Raw genomic sequence first — 25,290 nt, forward strand, 5'->3', positions numbered from 1 at the left:
TTTGAGACTTCTCTGAGTTGATGTTTCAATCACTGGCCTGCTGTTTTGTTCCTAAAACTAGGCCACAGCGGCCTTGCCCCTGGAAACTGGTTCTCATATTGCTCCCCTCTCTCACCATGCCCCGATTCCTGGGCTTGGGTCAGAAGAGCTGGTATGAGTCACAACTTCATCACTTACAAGCTTGGGAAAAGGCTAGTTATTAATCTCTGAGCCCCACCATATTCATACGTTGTCAGGATGATGAAATGAGAGAAAAAAGCCCTTTATAGACTAAAATTACAAGCATGATCTCATTAGTTAACATTCCTGATAGATATGATAAATTCCCCAGTTCTTTCGGATTGTAGCCTAAGTCTCTCCGGTTCTTCTGAGCACTCATGTCATGTTTATTATAAAAATTAAGTTTGTAATCAAAGCAGTATGTGCTCATATTTAATAGTCTTGTACATAGCAGTAATTAAAAGCTTACCCTAAAAACAAAACCCTCTGCCCTATTTCTTTTCCACTCCCAGTGCTGCTCCCTAGAGGCTAGAACTACTCTCAATTCTTCACCTCTTTCTTCTGGTATGTACCTCTCTGTACTATAATTTTTATTAAATCAATATTCAGTATTAATATTATAATGGCTACTTAAATACTGCTTACTGCTGACCCAAGCTGTATACTAGAATTTTCTTCCAACTGTAATTTAATTTTTTTCTTGGAGATATTAGTTTCCTCTTTTCCCACTTACTTCGTTTTCTATAAATTTACTACTAATTCTTCATAAAGGCACCAAAAGATCCAAACACTCTTTCAATGTCGCTTTTCACTTCGCGTCCAAATATTCAGGTAATTGGTTTCTTCCAGAGGTAGGCTTTCACGACCCTCGTCCTGTCTCGATGGGATGCCCATTAGACCTGCTGCACAGCTAATAAGGAGGATTTGCCTTTCTTCTTTCTTGTGTGGGACCCTGTTTTCTGGATCCCACACTCCTTTGTTCTTTGTTTACTTGATCATTTAGTGGAATATCCTCAGTATCTTCCTGAGGCGGCACTCAGGGAAGATTAAGTTTTTTTTGAGGTATGACTGAAAAATGCCTTTATTTAGCCCTACAATTGATTGACAGTTTGACTAAGTATAGGCTTTTATTTAAAATTATTTTCCACCACCTTTTTGAAGGCTCTATGCCAGTGTATTGTAGTATTCAGTTGTTGCTATTGAAAATTTTAATACCATTATAATTCCTATTTCTTTGTATGGAATCTATTTTTTCACTCTATTTTCCCCTGGAATCTATTTTTTCACTCTCTTTTCCCCTGGTGTTCCTTAGTGAAAGGAATGAAACTTTTTTCATATAGATATTTCTTTAGTTTGGGCAATATTTCTTGTATTACTCCTTAGATACTGTCTTCTCTTCCATTTTTCTCTGGTATATATTTCTAAAACCACTATCTGTTAAGATGCTACACCTTCAGGATGAATACTAGTTTCCTTATTTGTCTCCACTGTTGTCCGTCTCTTTGTTATTTCTTTTACTTTCCTGATTTCTTTAACTTTATCTTTATTTCGTCTATATTTTTCATTTCTGCTACTTCTTTCCAAGAGCTCCTGTTTTTACTTTTATAGCAGCCTATTTATGTTTCTTTGAGTCAATAAAATGTTCTTTTATGTGAGGGTATTTTTATTCTATTGAAGTTTTTTCTTTTCATTCACTCTTTCTTCTTGTACATACTTTGTTCTTTTTGTTCTGATCTCTGTCTCCATTTAGAAGTTTCCCTCAAACATCCAGTGAGCCTTAGATGGGTTTTCGTATTCCAGAGTGAGGCAGCCGTTTGGAAGCTCTGCTGAGAAGCAGGCTTCCTGCCTACAGTAGTCCCTCCTTTCCACAAGGGATATGTTTCAAGACCTCCAGTGAAAGCCTGAAACCGCCAATAGTACCGAACACTATTTACCATGTTTTTTCCTATACATACATCCCCGTGATAAAGTTTAATTTATAAATTAAGCACAGTAAGAGATTAACAATAACTAATAATATAAAACAATTGTAACAATATACTGCAATGAAAGTTTTGTGAATGAGGCCTCTCTCTCTCTCAAATTCTCTTATTATACTGTGCTTACCCTTCTTGTGATGTGAGATGATACAATGCCTACATGATGAGACGAAGTGAATGACGCAGGCATTGTGACGTACCACTGGCTACTGAGGGTCTCTTGAACACAAACACTGTGTGATCTGATAACCAAGCTGGCCACTAAGTGACCAATGGGCGGGGAGCATATGCAGCGAGGAGACGCTGGGCAAAGGGATGACTCATGTCCTGGGTGGGATGCAGGAGAAAGGCGCAAGATTTCATCACGCTACTCAGAATGGCATACAATTTAAACCTTATAAATTGTTTATTTTTGGAATTTTCCACTTAATATTTTTAGACTGCGGTTGACCATGGGTAACTGAAACTGTGGATAAGGGGGGACTACTGTATTCTTCTTTGTAGAACAACTGGAAGGCAAACTGGCTTTTCTATCATGTAGCTCCTAAGCATAACTTCATCATGGCACTCCAAAACACCAGTATGTACAGGTATATATACACTCTTGGGCTGTTCACCATTTCTAGCGCTCCAGTTTATTGTCTTGTATCTGCCGAGGTTGGACTAGAGCAAAGGAAGGCAAGGGAGTAATTTCACCATTTAGTTTGCAGGCGTTCACATAATTCCAGATTTCAACCTTGTGCCTTACCACCCCAGCCCGCCCCACCCCTCAGTAGCTATTTCCCGACTTGGAAGCTTTCTAGTTTGATTTCTTTAGAGAATAAATCTCAGGTCTCGTGTGTTTAGTGTTGGGTGGGGTACAGAAAAGGGAATTGAAGGGGAGGGTCAGGATTTGCCATCTGGCTGCAAGTGATACTGATGTAAGAACAGACAAATGGACCACTGAAACGAAACAAAAAGGAGTAACCCATATATATGTGTATATATATAGGAACTTAATAAAAGGTGGTGCAAATCAGGGGTCGGGGCGGGGGGAAATGGGTGGTTTATAGAGGATACTCAGAAAACCACCTCATATGGAGTAAAACAAAACCTCATCCCTCTCTAAAACCATATATAAAGGTCAATTCCAGGGTGAGGGAAAGGGTCCATCCACTCAGTGTTCAGACTTAAAATCAAATGTCTCTTTTCAGTTCTATACCATGCTTATCCCTGCTTTCTCGAGTACTTAGTACCCCTGTGAATTGCCTCTCTTCTCCTCAGTAGCCTCCTTTAAAGGATGTTGCATTATAGACTTCTCCTCTCTGTGAAGCCAGTAATCAGCTCTTTATTTGCTTTCCAGCTTCCAAAAATGTCAATACCTATCCCTTTTTTCTCCTGTTGTGTTCTTCTCAGGCATCTTTTGTCCTTGAGAGTTTATACTTGTTTTATTCCTTTATGCCAATATTAGGGCTTTGGAGGAAACAGAAATAAACGTGTTCTATCTGCTATGTAGAAAATCAAGTAAAGTTAAATCTACTCCTAAAATGCCACGTCAGTAAGTTGAAGTCCCATAACCTGTTAATTCACCTTCCTAATAGTGACTGCCTGCTTGTCTGAATAAAATGCATTCTCAGTGTAGGCCAGGAATCCTTCCTTTTATCCACTTGCCAAACCACTCTTGCTGTCTGCCTATACTGCCTCTTTTTATGATGCTCTTGAAACTATTAAATCACCTTTCCACCTTGAAGGGCACATCTAGTCTCAAGGTCCCAGACTCTCTCGATAGAATTTTGTCTCCTTTTACTACTGGGATTTAATTTTTAAAGTGAAAACTAATTTGGAATAAAAGGTGACAGGCGTTAATTAAAAAAACATTTACAGAGTGCCCACTATGTTTTAGGCATTGGCAACGCAAAGATGAGAACAACATGGCCCTAAAGTTGCCCAACATGCTTGTCTCACAGCCTTTCTTAACTGGGAATCCGTGTTTGAACCACAGAACACAGAAAATAATTTTGTTGACTATTTTCTTACTTCTCTCCAAAAGGGTACATAAGTAGTATCATGCTGAATGCATGGGAGAGATACTAATTAATTATACAAACAGATACCTAAGAGCATTATACAAGTTAAAACATGGTAGTAAAGGATTCAAATCCAGTTTGTCTGGTTCCAGCGCCTGAGCGCCTGAGCGCCTGAGCTTTATTGTTTAAAATCCCTTTCCAAGTGGCCAAATACGAGTATTCTCTTTCCCGTGGAAACAAGGTAAAAATTATGTTGAAGTTATAGTCTATTATAAACCTTACTTAATATGAATTGTATCATGGGCATGGGAAGAAAGATAAGGCCTTTTGCAAAAGGCAAAAGACCACATATTAGAAACTCTATATTTTGAACAACGAAAGGAAATAGAAAGCCATGTACACCCAAATTTAAGGGAATTTTTAAAAAACTAACCAAGATTAAAGTAATAAAAGGAGGGTTGTTTTGTATCTTAAACGTACTTAAAAAAAATACAATACCTAGCTAAATGATTTTTAAAAATTAAACTCACTTAATATCAATGAACTAAAAAAAGTATTACCTAAGATCCAAGAGCTGGCTCACAATTTTACTTTTCATTCAAAACTTAAAACAAGAAAACTATACTAAGAGATGCTTTACCATTTTTTAAAACAGCAAAGTATACACAATACACTTTAGTTTCTTATTTTTTAAACATGTCAAAAATAAAACCAATTTGAGAAAACAGATTATTATAAAACCTTTTTGGTAATGTTGCAACCTTCAAATTTTTCTGTAGAGGCATTTTCTGACAAATTTGGTTTAACAGAATAAAAGAATAAAAGGTTAAGCTGCTAGGTTATTTTTGATAACACCTTTTCCTATAATCTGGCACCTAAACAGTCTACTATTACTAATATAATGATCTGTATTTTAAACTTATAAGAAAAATTTTTAATAACATTTTGATTGTGGTAATAAAACAAAATCAGAACAATTACTAAAAGATAATTGTAAAATAAGATTTTAACAGATTATTTATGTAAAAGAAATCTCAAATTTTTCACTCATGTTTATCAATGCCTTCTGTGTAATTCCTCTTATTACTGACATTGTTGTTTAACTGGGGCATTTGTTTTATTTTCTCTAAGTCCTATTAGTTTGTTGATTTAGCCATACAATATACAATATTTTCAAATTAGAAAAATGTGCTTAGCTTTCCTTTTTAAATTCAGATCTTTTACCCAAACAATTAACATTCTCTAACTGGCAACTTCAATGTTCTTTTAGCAAATACTCATTAGATAAATTTCTCAAGCAATTTTATGTCATGTAGGTTGTTTTCTTTTAATATATAGCCAAAGAAAGCTAAGAATACATTCTGTCAAGACAGCAATTTCCCTCTGCTCTCCCACAGGTCTCTTTTCAGCTCTGAAATGTCAAGATTCTAATGTTTACCAACAGATATATAATTTTTCTAATGTAACTTCCATGTATTCATTTGCCAATAACACAAAAAGTGCCGTCCTAACTTAAAACTTTTTGTTTCAATTCAATGAAGAAGGCGGGCAGGAGTCTTGCACTAACTGTGCTTTACACACCTCAAGTGTCTGGGCTGTTGCTTCATGCACATGTTGGGCTTGAAAAGATTTAGAATATACTAAAATTTAAATCAGAAACCCTGCCCAGTTCTTTCATTCAAATAAATTTCCAAATGTGAGTATCTTCATTGTTGTCATGAACTTTCATTCTTATCCTAAACTCTTCAGCATCAGTAAGGCACTGTGTAAATACGAGAATCTATGTAAGTTATCCAAAGAATCCTAGATCAAGAATAACCTTGAAATCTGAGAAACGGGGCTTGAAGTTCAAAGCTTGGTCGCAGACAGGGTGTAGGTGGGTGGTAGCTGGGTAATTACATATCGCTATGCCTATCTTACATTAGGGAAGAAAGAGCCTCGAGTCTCATCTATTGCTCTTAGTCATTAGTTTTGAGTGCTTGGTTTTAATAGTAAATGAAGAGCCACATGAAATACTAACCCTCAATTCTGTCTCAGATGTCATAACTATACATTCAAAACAAACTGACCCTTTCAATCCCAAACAATGAAATCATGGAACATATTGGTTGTGTTTTCAATCTGGAAGAAAAATATGTAGTTTTACAAATAAAAGTTAAAAATCAGAATTTCATACCTTGTGCAAGCATGTTAAATTCCAAGAACAATGCTATGTGGTAAAGTTCCATGGCTTCTTCTGCCCTGGTCATGTTTGGTTTCCCTGCGACGAGAGCCTGAACTTCACTGAGACTCCCCACAGAGGGGCTACCGTGCAAAACGGAGAGGTCCACCACGTCGGTATACATACAGTGTAATATAACTTTTGCATATTTTTTTGGTATAATGGACTCATCTAATATAATTCTTGTGGGAGTCCTCAAAGTTCGGTCCGTGATTTCTTCACCAGTCCGTATCCTCCTTTGTAATAAATTTCGAAAAAATGGTGACCGTGCTGAAATAATAGCCTTGTGAGCTTTGAGCTCTTCATCTAAACAGTTCTGATTTGCACCAAAAGCTTCCACCAGTTCAGAGTCTGAAGAAAAACTAAGGACGACGTCATAATAACACATGTAATCAAAAAGTCCACGCATATCGACATCAAGGGAATTGGGTGTTCCAAATTCTTCACTAAGCTGAACGAGGATATCGACGTTTTGAAACCTTGAGTCCTCCATCCCAAACTCTCCTGTATAAAGGTAGTGTAACAAAGCAGAAAACATGGGCATATCTATACCAGCTGTGTTGATGTCCATTATGATCTCTGCCCCATACTCGGGTGAGGAAGAAAGTAGTGTTTTAAAAAAAGGACACCTTGCTGCCAAAATGGCACGATGAACAGGAAAACAAGTTTCTTGAAATATTAAGTCTACATCAGTACAATACTTGTACTCATAAAGATCGGCCATATCTTTCTGCAGTGTCCGGGCTTCGGGCCGAGCCAAACTGGCTTGTAGCGAAAGCTCCTTTAAGGCTGAAGTCCCCTCATATTCCTCCACGAGCGCGTTCACATCTCTAACATCCCACCCGGAGAGGAGCTCTCGCATCTGCTTGGCATGATCAGCAGACCTATTCGATTTTCGACGCTTAATAAACTTCTTTTTGAGGGTGGCAAGGCCAGAGGTTCTCTTTTTTTTGTCTTGTGGTTTCTCATGGCCATGGTCAAGACTATATAATTTTGATTCACAACCATAGCCTTGCTGAGAATAGGATGATGTCCCTAAGAAGGAAATTAAACAAATAAAAACGTGGTTTTTTAACATTCATTTTCAACATTCACTTTAACATATATTTCATGTCAAAAACTGTTACAGATATTTCTGAACCACTGAAATAAAACTGACTTTTTATAAAGCAAGATAAAAAGTTCAAACAACTCATTTTATATTAAATGAGAAATAGGACAAATAGAGCAGATTACTCTTAATTTTAAAAAATGCTTTTGGTTCTCTGGCTATCAAGGACCAGATATCATGGATCTTAATCATGGATTTTTAGGAAATGAGTTAGGCAGATCTGTAAATTAAGGATATTATTTACATACAACTGTAAAATGTTTTTTTCCCCTTAACCACGTGAAGGCTGCATTTGTATGGGGGGGAAAATGGACCAGGATACAAGAAACATATATTTCACTATTTCCACACCAATGGAGATTGCTCCTTTTCCTAGGGTAATTGGCAATTATGGTTAAGATAACCAAAGGAAAACTCAATTGTGATATATAGCGACTCGGCTAAGATGAACATCATAAATCAGGGGTGGCCAGATGGCTCAGTTGGTTAGAGTGCGAACTCTTAACAACAAGGTTGCCGGTTCAATTCCCGCATGGGATGGTGGGCTGCGCCCCCAGCAACTAAAGATTGATAATGGCAACTGGATTTGGAGCTGAGCTGTGCCCTCCACAACTAGTTTTAAGGACAATGACTTGGAGCTGACAGGCCCTGGAGAAACACTGTTCCCCAATAAAAAATTTTTTTAAAAAAATCATAAATCAGATTTACATTTGTTGGGAAAAAGATCTGGATGCTGCAGAATTGTTACCTGTAGTAACTTTCCACAGCTCAATTCTCTTTTCATCCAAAAAGATCACTTAACACACAATTATATTTATATTCACAAAAGAAAAGGAAGTAAGAAAACAGTTACCTATAAAAGTCTGCTGGGCTTGGGAATTTCCCCCTACCCTTGGGGAACATGAATGAGGATAGTTAGATGCATTAGCACCCATTTTCTTCAGTCACTCAGGCATTCCATCTGCTGATTCTTCAGAGTGTAATCCCAGAGACCTTTACGAACTTTCAACCCTGGATCCAACAGCCTCTTTTCATCCATTTCTTGATTTGAAACAAAAATAATTTTATTCATTTTTTCAAATTGCAGTGAAAAAAAAGTAAGCTACCAAAAACTGCTTTTATTTGCAAATAATGATATGCTGTCAAATTCACATGTAAAAATTTCAGAAAATGTAAACAAATAAACTTGAATTATGAGTCAGTGTTAGCTGCAATTCTGAAGCATAAAATATACTAATTATATACTTTCTATGACAAAAAGTAATATATTAGACTAACTTAAATACATAGTTATAGAGTTATTTCAAATCACGGGAAAGTATTTAGACTAACAAATTATTTTTCAGTTTTTAAAAACTCCTTCGAGGCAACCACCACTTATTATATAACATTTCTAAGCAATTTACAAAAACTTAGGAAGTTGATACCAGTACTACACTTAAACAAAGCAGATAAATGATTGGTTTGTTTTTCTGCCTTAGATAAAACTCATTAAATTGTTCTTTAATCTGTGAAATTGGGCATTTTACTGAAAGAGGGGGAAGGAAAGATGAACAATTAATACTAAATATCTTTAGGCTACTTGTTCCATAGCAATTTTAAGAGAAATTATTATAAATACAGTGAGACTCAAGAAAAAACAAAAACTTCTTTCTATCCTTCCCATAAAGCCCTGAAATAAAAAATACTGCTATTACCTTTTAATGTAATATGTCTATTAATATTTTGATTTAACATGGACAGGGCAGTACCAGTAAGAGACAATTTTAACAATTATAGAATAAATTCCACATCATGGAACCTTAACTTTCAGAACTGCCAGCAGGAGATACACAAACGCGCAGAGAAGAAAACCTGAGAGAACAGGGTTAATAAGAATACTTCTAAATCTTTATAACATCTGGATATATTAAACTTATCTGACTTAAAAGGATAACGGTTTAAGAGAAAACACAATTTAAAACATATTAGAAATGTTAGGAAACCAACAAGAAGGCAGTTAATGTTGCTTCATAATGAAGGAAGAAGTATTTTAACAAATAGGAAAGAGAGAGACAGACACAGACACACACACACACACAATCACAAAAATCCCTGCTGGAAAACAGAACTGTGTCAAGATTCTTGGAATTTATTTTCATCTCTGTTACGAACACAGCATAACCGTAGGAATTCAAGTTTAAGAAAATCACTGTTAACATTTTGTGCTTTCCTTTAGTCTTTTCCACCATACATGAAAATTAATATTTAAGCACAGAATTATCTACCTACAGTGTTCAAGAGAAGGCTGGGAAACTTTCTACTAATTAGATGTTGTGCAAACTAGCAGTAACTTCAATCATATCATTTACTCATACAAGCAAATTTCCTATTTCAAATTAACACAGCACATTACTTTTTACTTTGGTGCATGCTACTGAAGTCAGAAAGGCTACAGGCAGCCAGAGATGTGCCAGATCTAAGAACTACCCAGCAAAGAATCCAAAGAGCTTAACATACTGACTATTTGGTGAACACGAAATGGTCAAGAAAATTATTTCTTCCAGCAAAGTCAGTTTTCTTAAAAGTTTGATGATTAAAGTAAATTCAGTTTTCTATTCTTAAATATGAGAAATGTAGAAAAGTCTACTTTCTTTTGTAATTCATTTTGAATGCTGTCAATTTTTGTAAAAAGGAATTAATTAAATCTGCCTGTGTTAATTTCAGTTCAAACTTAAAAACAGCAAGTCTAATAAATCTTCATTTTCAAATTTAGCTCTTTAAAATCTTCAAGGTTCTATCAGGCATTTTTAGTGGTTCTTTAAAAGAAATGAGGGTCGTAGGATGCCAAGTTTGTAACCTCATTTACAGGTCAAATCCTACTCTTACTAAAGATTTGTATTTAAAACATAAAAACAGGAGAGACGATCCCTTCTCAAATTTGAAATGTACTAATAAAAATCCAGAATAAAAAACATGTAAAATAAAAGCCTTTACTAAAATGAGGAGGGGGAAAAAGATTAGTAAAATGAGCTTTGACTCAGGAAGTAACAGTGGATGGTGAAAAGTGCTACTAAGTGTTTCTAAAGTGTCAGTCATTTTCTCCTTTACTCATTCTTGAAGTTCCATGTTGTTTCATTTTTTTTCTTTTTAATTTCTAAAGACTGCAGAGCAAATTCACTAACAAAGCACAAAGTATGCTGTTGAAACAAAACGAAGAATGGACCCTTGCTTCCAGACGAAAAAAAATCAGAATCCACCGAAATGGACAGAATTTCCCCTCTCACTTTACTGAATTACATGCGCGCGCGCGCGCACACACACACACACACACACACACATATTTTATTTTCACCTGAGAATTTTGTAAGGTTTGTAGGGACACAAAATACTATTATGTTGGTCTGTTTTGAGATTTAAACCATATGAAATAGGCCTTTTTAAAAAGCTCAATTTTATGCTCAGCACAATTAGAAAACCTAAAGAAACCATTTCAGGGCTGCAAGACATCATCAGCCCCACTTGGAGACAAAAGAACAGACAAAGCACTAAGGAAATCACAGGCTGAGATAAGGATGCTTGACAATTTGCCACTATAATGAGCACCTCAGAGACCGCTGAGGTCTCATCATGGAGAGGTGGCTTAAAACAAAAGTGTCTTTGGGACTTAGGGACAGAGTCTCTTCCTGGTAGCTTAGCTCCTAGTCAGTGGGAATCCCATTCAAGAAGAACTGATATGGGTTGACATTTATATCTCCTACTGGAGCTCTAACACGAAAGTAAACTTGGTGGGAGCGATTTTTCTAGATCAAGTATAACCCTTAAGTTCACCCTGTGTCACTAGTTCCAAATTCTGGGGGTAACCCTAACTGTGCAGTTTTAGTACTAAAGCCATACTTCTCAAAATTCTCAGGAACAAGTTCATTCACTTCTTAAGGTAACCAAAACCCTATGCCAAATGGAGCACAGCATTATGCTATGTACTTCTTAATCTAATCCGCTGCCTTTAGATGCTGGAAATGAGAGTCACAGTCTAATCCCTCCAGGGATGTTTTCATTCCAGGCAAGCATTGTCTGTCATAAAACGAGGAGAAATCCAATCTTTGGATGATATGACAGGAAAGGAAAGGAAAGGGAAAGAGAGGGCCTACAGGACTAGGAGAGGCCCACAGGATGCAATGGCCCTAGAAAACGGATGCGTTGTTTTTCTAGATTCACCATTCTGGGGGAGCGCCCTCTGTTACAGGACCAATCTGAATCAGATCATAGATCTCACTGGCTTAAAATAAGCTTCAATTGTAATAGCAGACCTAATTGAAGGGGGGCGAGAAATCATGCTGAATGCAACATAATTAACAACCCCTGAGAATTTTTTAAAAACAAAAATCAACCTCTCTCCTCAAAAAAACCCTAAACCAGCATTTCCAGAGTCTTCCCAAAATTTAAACAAAGTCTGGCAAGTTTCTTTACTTCAGACTTTTATTATCTTTCAAGTGCTGAGGTGCACTGTGAACCTCCAAAAGGAAGCATTCAGCATGATCTAAAGGAGCCTGTTTGCCCTACATTTCTGATTTCAAATTGTACCACGAAAAGTTTCAAAAACATACTAAAGAGAATAATAGTACACTGAGCCCCCAAGCCTCCATCCATCATCACCCAGATTCCAGAATTATCAACATTGTTTTGGCTTATATTTAAATGCTTAAATACGATGTATAAGCTTATAGCTAGAATTTAAATGTTTGTTGTTATCAGATTCTCACAGAAATAAAAATCTGAAGACACACATATGCAGAGATGTATGTGATTTCAATAATTATCATAACACCCATCAGTAGTACGAGCCAGCCACGTTAAGCAGTTAACATGAATTAACTCCTTTAATTTTCTCAATAATGTGAGGTGTAGGTCTATTATTATCCCGACAGTACATAAGGAGAGACCTGGAAAGTAAGGAAAATGAGGCACGGAAGGCTTGGTTGCTAAACCAAGGTCACAGAGCTAGTAAGCTGCAAAACCAGGCTTGGCATTCAGGCTATTAGGAACAATATTATCTTTGAGATTTTTTTCCTCTCCTAAATGTCTGAAGGAAAAATTTCCAGAGTAGACTGATACAGTTTCATTCCAGAAATGAGAAGTGAGTACACACCTGATAGTGTGATTTTTGACACTTAACAGGATTTCTCATGTTAAGCAAAAAATGACTTACGTGAAAGGAGAGCGTATGAAATGAAAGCAGAAGTGCTTTTCTGAATATTTACAGCTACACTACATGTTGCTTAATGGCAGGATGACACTTGTTTTTATGCTTGATCCATCCAATTCTAAGCATTTGCCATGTGTCAGGCACGCAGGCCTTGGGAATACAGCAGTGATCGCATCCTGACTAGGACCCCTTATGAAATTAAGAAAAACTACTCTTCTGGCTTCCTAGTTTAGAGCCAGAGCTTCAAGAATTAACAGAAGTGCATCGAGTAAAGAAGGAAAGGTCATTCAAGGTAGAAGAAATAGGATGAATAAACAGGAATAACTCCTAACCTTGTAAGTCTATTATGTACTAATACTACAACATAATTACTTACATTTCCACCAAACTGCAGTAACTTTCCCAAGGGTAGGCACTCAGCTTATTTATTTTAGAATCCTTACCATCTACCACAGAACGCAAAGTAGACACACGATATTTGAGAGAACAAATGTTAACTATTATCACCAATGTTGATAAATAATGTGTCTAAGGCCTAAGGAGTACGTATGTTTGGGTGTATGGGAAGGAGTTGGATCAAAAAGCCTCAAATCCCATACAAAGGTGTCGGGCCTTTTTTCAGAACACAATGGGGGAACTACTGGAGCAAAGCACAGAAGAGTAGGACAGAAAAACCATTATATTTGTGGTTTAGAAAGATTACTAAATGGACTGAAGCAGACTATACTTGCTGCAGGAAGACCTACGAGAGGTGTGTTTCCACAGCCCAGCAAAGTGTTAGTAAGGATCTGACTTTGTCTCTAAAATGAGGACAATACCGCCTACTTTACAAGGCCATCTTAAGAGTTTAACAAGATAACAAATATGACTGCCACTGGAAAAGCAGAAGTAGCCCATCACAAGAGAAGGGTTTCATGAGGGGCCTGTTCTCATGCCAAGTGTGACCTGGCCTGGATAACATACACATTAGATGCTGAGGGGTCCTGAACAACTCAGTTTCCATGCACGAAATCCTGAGGACCAATTCCTGGAAGGTGAAGAGTAAAGGACCTACTATACGGCTGCACCGGAAGACATGAATGGACCCCGCACTGTGCCACCTTAACCTAGCGCTCCCACTCCAAACCTCAGAATAAGATCCTCCTGAAGCAATGGGTGGGGAAATGGGAAGAGAAGGCTGAAAAGGTTCAGAAGCCTGCGTCTCAGCCCCTGGACCTTGCTTAATCGCCACTGTCTGAGCCTTTGGCCGTGGTAACTGTCACCTGACTCAGAAGCCTGGGCCAGAGCAGTGATGGCCACAGCAGCCGGAGCAGGAGCTGCTGGCGTGGCCCAGCCAGCCCCAACACCCAATCCTTTGTTGTCTCTTCCAGCAGCCATATCCCCCCAAACTGAGGCAGCCCTGGAAGGAACAAGAAAAATTTTCTCCAACAGCGAGGAAAAAGGGCCTATAACCAGAGGGCGGAAATGATTACAAGGCCCTCCAAGATAGCTTGCAGAACCTGCTCAACCAACCATCTTAGAAGGTAAAGGTGCCACCTGGAACTTTTGTATTCATAACTTTTGATAGAAAGATTAGGTTTGAGCCAGGCACACAATATTTGAGTGAATAAATGAAATCACTGCTCTACTCGGGGACAACAGTTTTTCCTGTTGGCTTAGTGGTACATAGAAAAGTGACTCTGGATGTTTTAGAGATGGCAATGAGAAATCTGAGTCTAGATTTGCATTTACAGAAGATTTGCAGAGAAAAATAGAGCTGAAATCAGAGAACATATTCAAAGCAACTGAAGTTAAAAGAAAAAACATGGAACTTATCATAACTTCATTCCAAGTCAAAAAATTCACATTTTCTGACACAAACTTAGCAAATGTTAAAAAACACACAAAAGCGTATTTGTTGATGATGAGTTTTTGAGGGCTCCACTGGCAGAGTTGGAGAGATAAGAAAATAGGCTGAGTGAACCTGACAATAAGCCTGAGACCACGACTGCACACTGAGAAGAGCCAAATAAAGAACAAAACAGAGACAGGAATAGAAAAACTCAAAGGTATCGTTATCCAAGACCATCTTCACAAAGACATCCAATTCCAAAGCGCTGAATCATCAAGGTGTAGTCATGGGAACGATCCCAGGAATTATTCAAATTCTTATAAATGGGAAGATTATGATGATTTGGGGGCTAGAGACAATTCTGTTCTAAAATTCTGTTTTTCTTCACATCAGCGAGATTAACAGAGTCCAAATAAATATGGGAGAAAACACGCCCACTAGTTTAAATTTTCAATGAAAAGAGCAAACGATATAGAAGGAGGCACTGCCGTACCAAAGGGCCACGAATCCCATTCTCCCATCAGCGTACCTGCTGAGACGTACAGAAGCTTTGTTAGCATGTCAAATGAAGATGTGCCCCTAAATGTCTTCCCAAGTCTACAGTTAGACAGAATCTTGTATGAAGAAAGTAGTGGTAGGTTTGATGATGAACAAGTTTTAAGAAGTTTGGCTATGAAGGACCCTCTTTCAGAGACACCAACAAGACCTCTTAAGTAAAACAAAAAGTAGAAAATCAGACAAAACTCTTACCCTCATAGGGGTTAGGAGGGGCCTTTCTTGGAAGTACAATAAAAAAAATTTTCCTATCTCCCTCCTCAACTCCACTGCTCGTCCTGTTACCCACCTGTTGCAGCAGAAACACTGAAGAGGAAGTTACAGTCCAAATATGAGCCCGGAACAGGTATCTGGGTCCTGTTCATGCAGTGTAAGCCTACATGGCCTAAAACAGCGTTGTGCATTTGTTTAGGACATCGAGGATGAAAACTGAGATAATCCATTGGAAGTCCTGATTACAGGACACCTAGTGAATGCTACCAAATTAATGAGGAGGTGACGGAGAGGATGAGGGAATGATGATGAGGTATCTCTACCTTGCAGGACTGGGTGGCGAGCACTGCTGGGAACCAACAAGAAACACAGGAGAAAGGACAGAGTTTATGGGTGAACCAGGAATAATAAACATAGTGAGTGTGAGCTCCCAGAAGGACGTACCAAGGAAGAAATAATGCAAACAGAGAATACATAAAGGCAGAAGTCTAAAAATAAGTTTCCTGATACTGATATTTTAATTCTAGAGAGACGTACATTACAATACAGCATTCTCTCAATATAATTCATCTACTTCTGATTAAGGATGTTATTTACAAATTTCCTATCCATGTTTCAAAAGATAAAATAAGAGTCTGAGAAGTGACATGGTTCATTTCTTTGGCGTAACGCGTGACTGCACAGCACTCTGCGAGACAAAGGTGATGGCCAGGTTCTCCTCCAATCCTTAACACGTCTGAGTCCATGTGTCTCCCAGTAGTTTTTGTATTATTGTCACACACATAGTATCAGTAAGGTATCTTGGATGTTAAAGTATGTCAGTATGTCATCAACTAAGATTTTCAGAGATCACTTCTTAAAACCAAGACTCCCTTTATCAGTTGTCTCACATCTGCCTCTTTGAACAGAAAATACATACCCTTTGGGTTCACTGTGCCAAGAAAATAACACCTCACATTAACAGAACATGCAAACAAAACTCCTTAACACTTTCCATCTTTAGTTTTCCCTTACTTTTCTTCCTAATAAGATAAACTAATCCATTTCCTTATATGGGTGCTGGGTACCAGTTGAGACAGACAGGTCTCATTTGACCTGTCTCCCGAGTTGTCTCTTCATTTGACTCCCAAGTTGTATCTTTAAAAAGCATTTCCTGTTCCTACCTTGGGGCCTGATATTTCCTTTGCCCAGAACAGTTTTTCACAGTTTTCACACGGTTCACTCTTTCATTTTATTCAGGTCTTTGCTCAAATGCCATCCCCTCAGAGAGGTTTTCCCTAATCATTCTCCATAAAATAACATCTTATCCTATCCCATCCCATCCCATTCTTCTCTATCCCGTTTCTTCAGCTCATTTTTCTTTACAGCACTTTTCAGTATTTGAAATTATATACTTGTTTGCTTGTTAATTGTCTCACACTACAATGTAAGTGCCATGACAGCCAGAACTTCATTTACTCAACACTAAAGCCTCAGCACATAGAAAGGCGCTCAGTTGAAAACTGCTGAATGAAATCAGTTTTTTTTAAAAAAAAATATTCAATAAGGAAAAACTTGTTTGTAATCATTCTTTAAACTTTTCTGTCCAAAAATTGTTTCTCAGGATCCATATTCCTTGTATTGTCTAAGCCTCTTAGAAGAGTGATTTAAAAATTGCACTAATACTCAAGAGGAAAAAAAATACATTTCCTAGAAAAAAAGACGCATGGATCACAGCCTCAAATATGACTCTGTTGAGATGTTTCAAAATACATAAGCAATGAAGTAATTATAAATAAATAAAAAACCCAAAAAACAAAACACTAATGCTTCAAAAAATTAAACACAGAATTACCATACAATCCAGCAATTACACTTCTGGTTATATACCCCCCAAAATTAAAAATTCAGACTCGAACAGATACTTGTACACATATGTTCACAGCAACATTATTCACAATAGACAAAAGGCAGAAGCAAACCAAATGTCCATCGACAGATAAATGGATGAACAAAATGCGGTCTGTATGTACAATGGAGTATTTTTAGGCCTTAAAAAAGAAGGAAATTTTGATACATGCTACAACATGGATAAATCTTAAGGACACTATGCTAAGTGATAAAAGCAAGTCACAGGAAGACAAATATCATATGATTCTATTTATATGAGGTACCCACAGTCAGAATCACAGAGACAGAAAGTAGAATGGTGGCTGTGTGTGTGTGGGGGGGGCGGGGGTGTTAGTAATCAATGGGTACGGAGCTTCAGTTGGGAAAGACAAAAAAGTTCTTGAGAAAGATGGTGGTGATGGTTGCACAACAATATGAATGTACTTGAAGCCATTAGAACCAAATACTTAAAACTGGTTAAAATGGTAAATGTTACGTTATATATTTTTAACTATACTTTTTAAAAATAGAAAAGAGAATGCACTAAAACAAGCAGACAAGCAATGACATGTCTTTCCTTTTTCACATTCCTTCAATTACTTCAGCACAAGTATTAACAGAGATATATAGTTTACACACATTAAGTCATTTTATTCTCACATTAAGTCTTCACTGTAGACAGACAGGCTTTGTTCCTTTATCTCTGAATGAGGCAGTAAAGGTAGAAAAGTGAAGTGACTTATCCAAAGTGAAATATATATAGTAAAATGGCAAAGTCAAAACTAGACCTCAGGAATTTTGACCCCTAATTTAGTGTATTTTCTCCCTTAAACAAGGAAGCATCTCAAAAGTATTCAGTCCAATACCAACCTTTCTGAAGAGCAGAGCCATGTCTTCCTTACGATTCTCTCTGTCTACGACACTGCTGTTATTCAAGTCTTAAACTGTTCAATTTTCACTTTATCACCCAACAAAGGTTAAGGGACAAATATTAAATTAATCTCTAGTACTCTGAATTGTCGGTGAACAATAAAGTTTCTGGATTGTGGATTATGTCCCACAAATATCAACCCTCCAGCATTCAAACAGCAAAGACAATTATGACTATGCTTCTCTATATTCACGCCTTTCTATTACTCATTTTTTCTTCTTTTGCAGGAGATAACGCTTGTAATTTCTGTAATAAAGAAAAAATATGTACAAAAGTAGAACAGTAAAACAAACCTCCACCCATCACCAAATTCCAACAATTACCAATTTGTGGAAGTCTTTTATCACTATATCCCAATCCACTCTCCATCCAATCCCTCTAGATTATTTTGAAGCAAATCCCAGATAGTATATTATTTCATCTGTAAGTATTTCTAATGTGCATCTCTAAAAAAAAGGATGTAAAAGAATAACTACAATACCATTATCATATCTAAAATAATGAACAATAATTCCTTAATAAGAACTTTCCAGGCAGGGTTCACATTTCCCCAATTGTTTCATTTTTTAATTAGTTTTTTTGAATCAGAAACCAAATAAGGCCCATATATTGTGACTGGACGACTATCTCTTAAATTCCTTTAACAGGTTCCTCCCCACTCCCCTCCTTTTGCCCTTGTAATTTTCTTTGTTCAAGACATAAAGTTATTACAGAATTATACACCTGAAATCTATGTTATCTGATATACAGTTTGTAGTGAAAAGGCAGTATAAATTATTCTTTAATTTACTAATTTTCAAAACAATTAACTTTCCATCATTCTCTAAAGATGATAAGCGAGTTTTAAAAAAATGTGTTCATGGATTTCAACATATTTAATGGGTTTCAATCCTTTGTAGTTATCCTTACTGAGGGTCAAACTGTCCCACATTTGGACAGTGGAAGCTTATTCAAATTGCCTCCTGAGACCTTATGACAAACGCCACTTGTCTATGAAAGCTTCTTTGCATTTTGGGGTTACATCTTATTCCAGACATATCTTGCATTTTTCTTGTCTTTGGCCTGGAATTAGCCATTTCTTCAAAGAAGCCCTAATTTACCATATTTTGCCATGCATAATGCATGCTTTTTTGCCCACATTTGTGAAGGAAAAATGATGTGCATTATATATGGGTAGTACTAACTTGGTATCTATATAAATGCTTTTAATTCTTTCATTATGAGTTAAAAGTGTAACTCTAGAAATCAATAATGTTATCCGTATGCAAAATAATACCCTGGAATTCGATAATCCGTTTTGTTCAACTTACAATGAACTTGGAATGACGCAGTCTTTGTCCTTCTAAGATGCATAAATATTGTCAATTTGTTATTAACACATAAAATTTCTTGTATCTTGTATCTGTTCTTGTGTTTTGTTAATTATTTGCTACATAAAATTTCCTGTACCATAATATGTTAAAAAAAATGCTAAAATTCCTTCATAACACAAAAAACAAGTACCTATGTGTAAACAAATAAAAACTTGAATTAAAAAATTAAAACAAAAGATTTTTTTTTCTCCTTGAAAGTTTGGGCCAAAACCGTGGGTGCACATTATACACGGAAGCGCATTATACTATACATGGCAAAATATGGTACTTCAATGGGAACTGGTATTTAAAAACCACAATCTTGGGTGGCCGGTTAGCTCAGTTGGTTAGAGCGCGGTGCTAATAACACCAAGATTGCTGGTTAGATCCCCACATGGGCCACTGTGAGTTGCGCCCTTCTTAAAAACATCAAATCAAATCAAATAAAAAATAAATAAACACTACAATCTGGGTGCTGGTGGCTTCACTGCCGTTTTAGTACACAGAGCTAGGACAGTTTGTACACATGTCAATTTACACACGCATATGTGAGTTTATACCAATGCTTCAATTCACATTCAAATGTATAGGGTTTTTACTTTGTCTCATTGATCGCTCATCTGCCAAAACCCTCTTCTCAGTGCTGCCTACATAACTGTTCATTTACTTTATCCCACAGTAGACACAAAACAGCCAAGAATTAAAATGTCAACACTACCATCAACAATCTGAGGTCGGTGTGGTAGATGAATTAGACTGGAAGCAGACACCAAGTTTGATTTTGTGACAATTCGAGGAAGAGGTAATAACTAACGACTTGGTCTAAGTTGTTTGCAGTGGGATTAGTGAGCCAGTTTGATACAGAGGAGAGGGATGAGGGAGAGACAGCTACAGATTTGACCCTGGACGCAGAGTGTTTTCAACTAAAGGCATTTAGATAGAGAGGACAAATTGAGATTCTTTTCCCTGAAAGCATCTTCCAGTTTTTTGGAAGTGATTCAATCAAGAATACAGAATAAGTACAAACTCCTAGTCACAAATCCATATCAGTATTTCCCAAAGTGCATTCTACAGAACACTTGTCTTGCAAAATAAAATAAAATGAACCTTTAAAAAAATCCTGGTGAGGCTGGGAAATACCACTTACTATAGCCAAATTTTGTAGCATTATTCTTTAAATATTTGAGTATTGACTATATGCCCTATGCTAAGTGCTGGGGGTTATAGTTGTGAACAAAATAGTCTTGGTTCTCGTGTTGCTTACAGTCAAGTGAGAAAATGGACGTGTAAACAAATAATTACAGAAATACAATTATATGCTGGGGTAAATGCCATGAAAAGCATGGGCTGCTATGAGAAAGAATGAGTAATTTGATTGATTGATATCAATAAGCCCAAAGACATTAAGAATACATAAAGCATACAGAAAAGAGGTCTTGACTTAAATATATGAATGTAAATGATACATAAACATAAATAAGACTTGACACTGTTTACTGACGGGGTAGTAGCTACGTGATGCTGGGGAGTTAAGGCAGAGTATGCAGTTTATCCTGGAAATGCAAGAAGGCCACGATGACTCAGGCAGAGAAAGGGGGAGAAAGGGGGAGAAAACGGGTCATGTGAGATGAGACAGAACAGGTTGTGAGAAGCTGGTCAGGCGCATCACTCCAAAAGACTCAGAGTCCTAAAGCTAAGAAATCTGTTTAAGTCTGCTTAATTCAACCTTTCCCAACTTAATCACAGAAACCTTTCTAAGAAAAACCAGTAGCAGGGCATGTACAGTGTTCCATGGAACTCTCTTTCAAACATACCGTGTTTCCCCGAAAATAAGCCCCAGTTAAGATCTCAGCCAGGCAGATGCATTTAGTACGTTATGAGGACGTTCCAGAAGAAGATGACATGACTGTATTTGAATAAATGTAGATTGTTGTACATGAAAAAATAAGCCATGCCCTGAAAATAAGCCCTAATGGAGCAAAAATTAATATAAGACCTGGTCTTATTTTCAGGGAAACATGGTAGGATAGCAATCAAGGTATGAAGTGAAGGGTTGCACATTTTGAAAGAAAATAACAGTGTGAAAACTGGTTTTTAAAATGTATTTAAATTTTCAATGGAAAAAAAATATCAAAAGATATTAAGCAGAACAAAGTTAACATGGTAGGTATGGGACTGCTGTCTTTAGAAAAACCTGCTTGCAAGCTTGGTCCTGGCTGGTCTCTGGAACTTGGATTTTGGATGTTCTGACCGTCCCTTTATGGATAAGGATGGTTCACTGTGTGTATATGGTTTATGCGGAATATCTGCTTTCCTTCTGCGAGCCTGGAAGTTTGGTACATGCGAAGTAGTGGGTGCTTATGTGACTAGCCCTTAACAAAAATCCTGGGTGCTGAGTCTCGAGTGAGCTTCCCTAGAAGAGAACATTTCACATGTGTTGTCACAAGTCAATGGTGGAAGAATTAAGTGTGTCCTGTGTGACTCCACTGGCTGAACACTCTGGAAAGCTTGTGTCTGGTTTCCTTTCGACTTTGCCCCATGAGCCTTAAATGTTTACTGATTTTTCTTTGTATCCTATGCTAAATAAATAATAGCCACGAGTCTGACTGAATTCTGTGAATCCTAGTGAACCTGGGATGGGCTTAGGGATCCCGACACAGCTACAAAACGGGGCACGGTGAAAGGCCTCCCTCTACCTCTGTCCTCCAGCCTCCCAAAAGGAAACTATGTTACTCTGGAATAAATACCTAGTTAGTATTCAGGTATAAAGCTATTTTTAAAAAATCTTCAAGGAAATTAACATAAAAATTAGAATAGTGGCTACCTTTAAGAGATGAAGAAAGTGGCTGTGGTTGGGAAGAGGCATGAGGGTGGGCTTCTAGAAGGCTTACACTGTTCTAGTTCATGACCAGGGTGGTGTCAGCTTTAAAATAATTTGTTAAAAAAGAAGTTAAACTTAAATTTACTTAACGTGCTTCTTTATATGTATATTATTTCACAATAAAACATGTTTTGCTATAGCTAGTGCAGATTAAAAGTTGTTAGCTGAAGCCTTGAAACTAAATCCATTTCCTACAGAAAAGGACATGGAAGAATGAACGGAAGTCTAAGTACTAAGCCACAGGAAATGCTGATCATTTGAAACTTAAGAGAGAACTGAGTAAAGGAAAGCATGGAAAACACTAATCACCCTGGGCGGTGACCAGAATAGACTGCATGTAAGAAGTGGCATCTGTATGAGCTTTACTTACAACTGGGAAGCCATCCCTTTCCTCTTACCAGAGTTGTGGATACCTTTCAATTTCAGTATTATCACTCTGTAAGGACAATTAATTGTTAAGATTTCCATGTCCTCAAAGACATTAAGTTCCTAGAGTACTGGGACTGTGTCCTTTTCTCAGTAACTACCGTTTCCCTGTAAATAAGACCTACCCTGAAAATAAGCCTCAGTTAAGATCGTCAGCCAGACGGACACATATAGTACATTACAGCGATTTTCCAGAAGATGACATGACTGTAATTGAATAAATACAGATTGTTGTACATGAAAAAATAAGACATCCACTGAAAATAAGCCCTAATGGAGCAAAACTTAATATAAGACCCTTATAGTAAAATAAGACGAGATCTTATATAATGTAAGACCAGGTCTTACATTAGTTTTTCCTCCAAAAGACGCATTAGAGCTGACTGTCTGGCTAGGTCGTATTTTCGGGGAAACAGGGCAAGTACCTTGAAGAGTGCCTGATTCATAACGAGCCTGGATAAATAAGGTGCTTAAAAATGGTGAATGAAATCGGGAAAGGCCCGCATCACAGAAGCCACAAAAAGAATGTAAAGAATTCTGTGATCAGTTAAGTATTCTTCATTTTTCCTTTTTCTCCTACCTTTGGCAAACTCGCAGGTGGTCACTGTGTTTATTAAATTCTTTCCCCTCTACTGCTACCTCTTCATTGAGTCTTCAACAACTATCTAAACACCAAAACAAATAACACAAAGTTGCAAGTGGATACAGAGATAAAGAATATGAACAAGGCATGGAAGTCAAAGAGGGTGGTTCCCTCTTTCCTTCCAGGAAAGGCTTTCATGGAAAGATGACAACTGCTCTGGTTCTTGAAGGATGATAGAATTTAAACATGGAAAAATGTAGGTACTAAGGGCATCTCAATAGAGAAAACGGCTTAAGAATTAATAGGTATAGGAGAGACACTATATAAGGAAATGAGGCAAGAAAGGCAGGAACTGATTTGATAAAAGTAAGAAAGAATGAAGTAAAGATTATGCCTCTGTCCAACTAGTTAGAGCTGATAAAGGAAACCAAAATGGAGCAGCCAGAGAGGAAGAGGAAAACCAGAAGACTGCAGTCGCATAGAATTCAAGACAGGAAACTGAATGGAAGTGAAATTTGGAGAAAGCAGATGTTTTATAACTTTTACAAGAAAGGCTGCAAAGAGGTGCCAAGAAGTAAGACAGTAGTAAAGAGAAACGTGGAAGTTTGGAAAGGTGTGTGATGAAGAAGGAGATACTACAGCAAAATAAGTGGATAGGAATGGTGTAGTAAAGCAGTTTTCAACCGGGGTGATTTTGCCCCACCAGGGACATCTGACAACCTCTGGAGACAATTTTGGTTGCCACAAGTAGGGTTGGGGAAGGGTACTGCTGGCATCTAGTAGGCAAACGTCAGGATGCTGCTAAACATCCCAATGCACAGAACAGTCTCCCACAAAAAAAGAATCATCTGGCCCCAAATATCAACAGCGCCAATGTTGAGAAACCCTGCAGCAGAGTGTAAGGGATGCCGGAAGAGAGCACGATTAACCCCAAGAAGCCCAAGAAACAAAGTCTTAGGTAAAGCGAGAACATTCATGGAGAAGGAACACTTGGTTCTCTATCTAGTGACCCTGATTAGAGCACGATGCTGGAAGCAGCTTTATGCGTTATTTGAAAAGTCTATTGAAATATGACATTTCAACTTCTCCCATAAACATCAACACAATGTGCATGTCTTAAATCATGATCTACCCTGTGCCTACGTGATATAGCTATACCATTTATCTTTTGGGATACACTCAGGGTTTAAAATGTGGACTGTCTTTTTAAAAAATTCGATACACGCACAGAAATCACACACATTAAAAGGTTAATAGACATAAATGATCAGTCCACTGCATAGATGTAGATGTGAACAAAAACCATCTCCATCTTTGTGTCCTTTCATGCTGTGACCTTTGACCAGCCTCACTGTCCTTAATCAGCATAGCAAGGTCTTCTAGTTAATCATTACCGGTGTTCCCTAAAATGTAAGCATAAATACTTTCCTTAGTAATGGCCAGAATGACAACAGAGATGACTATCAAACTGGTGACAGTATCCACTAACACGAGGTACGCCCTCCCACCATTCTTTATCCCTTTGTCTTGTCAATCAATAGTATCTGAGTTATATTTTTAAAACAGTACAGTAACAGGAGTCTTTAGCAGAGAATAATTTGCGCAAAACTGCTGGGGCGTCTGTCCACTCCAGCCAATCTTCCTGTAAGTAAACTACCCTACAATAAATTGTTATATTCAATGGGGGTGTCTGCTTCTTTCACTCTGAAGATACCTTCTTATTATGGTGGCCATTATACCTTTGCCCCACCATAGGGCAGTCCATATACTATTGTAATTTTATTTTATAAAATTTCCTAGGTACCATCTAGAAACTAGTTACAAACGAGCTATAGTTTACCAGTTCATAAGGATACTGAAACCGGAAGCCAACTGAGTCCGGGGCTCATTCTGCCTGCGCCGGTCAGCCAACAGACTCACAGCAGTTGGGCTATTTAGAACAAGTGTTTATTATTTAAACACCGGTGGTCTGAGAAAGCAGCAGGTTAACACCTCCAAAAACTGCCTTAACATTCTCAGACCAGCTGGGGTATTTAAGGGAAAATTTGGGCATTCCTCCAGAAGCTATGAAGCTACATGATAGTTGGGGGGCATGGAGCCTTCCCTCTGGCCAGGTGATTCTCTGGTGGAATCAGCAAGCCAGGAAC

General features: G+C 37.5%; 1 protein-coding gene across 4 annotated transcripts in view; it reads right to left on the reverse strand.

Moving 5' to 3' along the window:
• The window catches only part of BTBD7 (BTB domain containing 7), a 76,386-nt gene that overhangs the window by 40,663 nt on the left and 10,433 nt on the right, over positions 1-25,290 (reverse strand). For 3 of the 4 annotated variants that reach the window (XR_013993307.1, XM_081047913.1, XM_081047915.1), the window contains exons 2-3: positions 8,171-8,358; positions 6,162-7,241 (exon numbers count right to left, since the gene is read on the reverse strand). Coding sequence is in view for 3 of the 4 variants with exons in the window: in XM_081047913.1 (XP_080904039.1) it covers positions 6,162-7,241; positions 8,171-8,252 (1,162 nt within the window). In the remaining variant the exon portion in view is untranslated. Of the gene's footprint in view, positions 1-1,706; positions 2,643-6,161; positions 7,242-8,170; positions 8,359-25,290 lie in introns of those variants that run through there. The other variant, XM_081047914.1, reaches the window with a different exon arrangement.

This window comes from Rhinolophus hipposideros (genome assembly GCF_964194185.1).
Source record: "Rhinolophus hipposideros genome assembly, chromosome: 5".
Lineage (NCBI taxonomy): Eukaryota > Metazoa > Chordata > Mammalia > Chiroptera > Rhinolophidae > Rhinolophus > Rhinolophus hipposideros.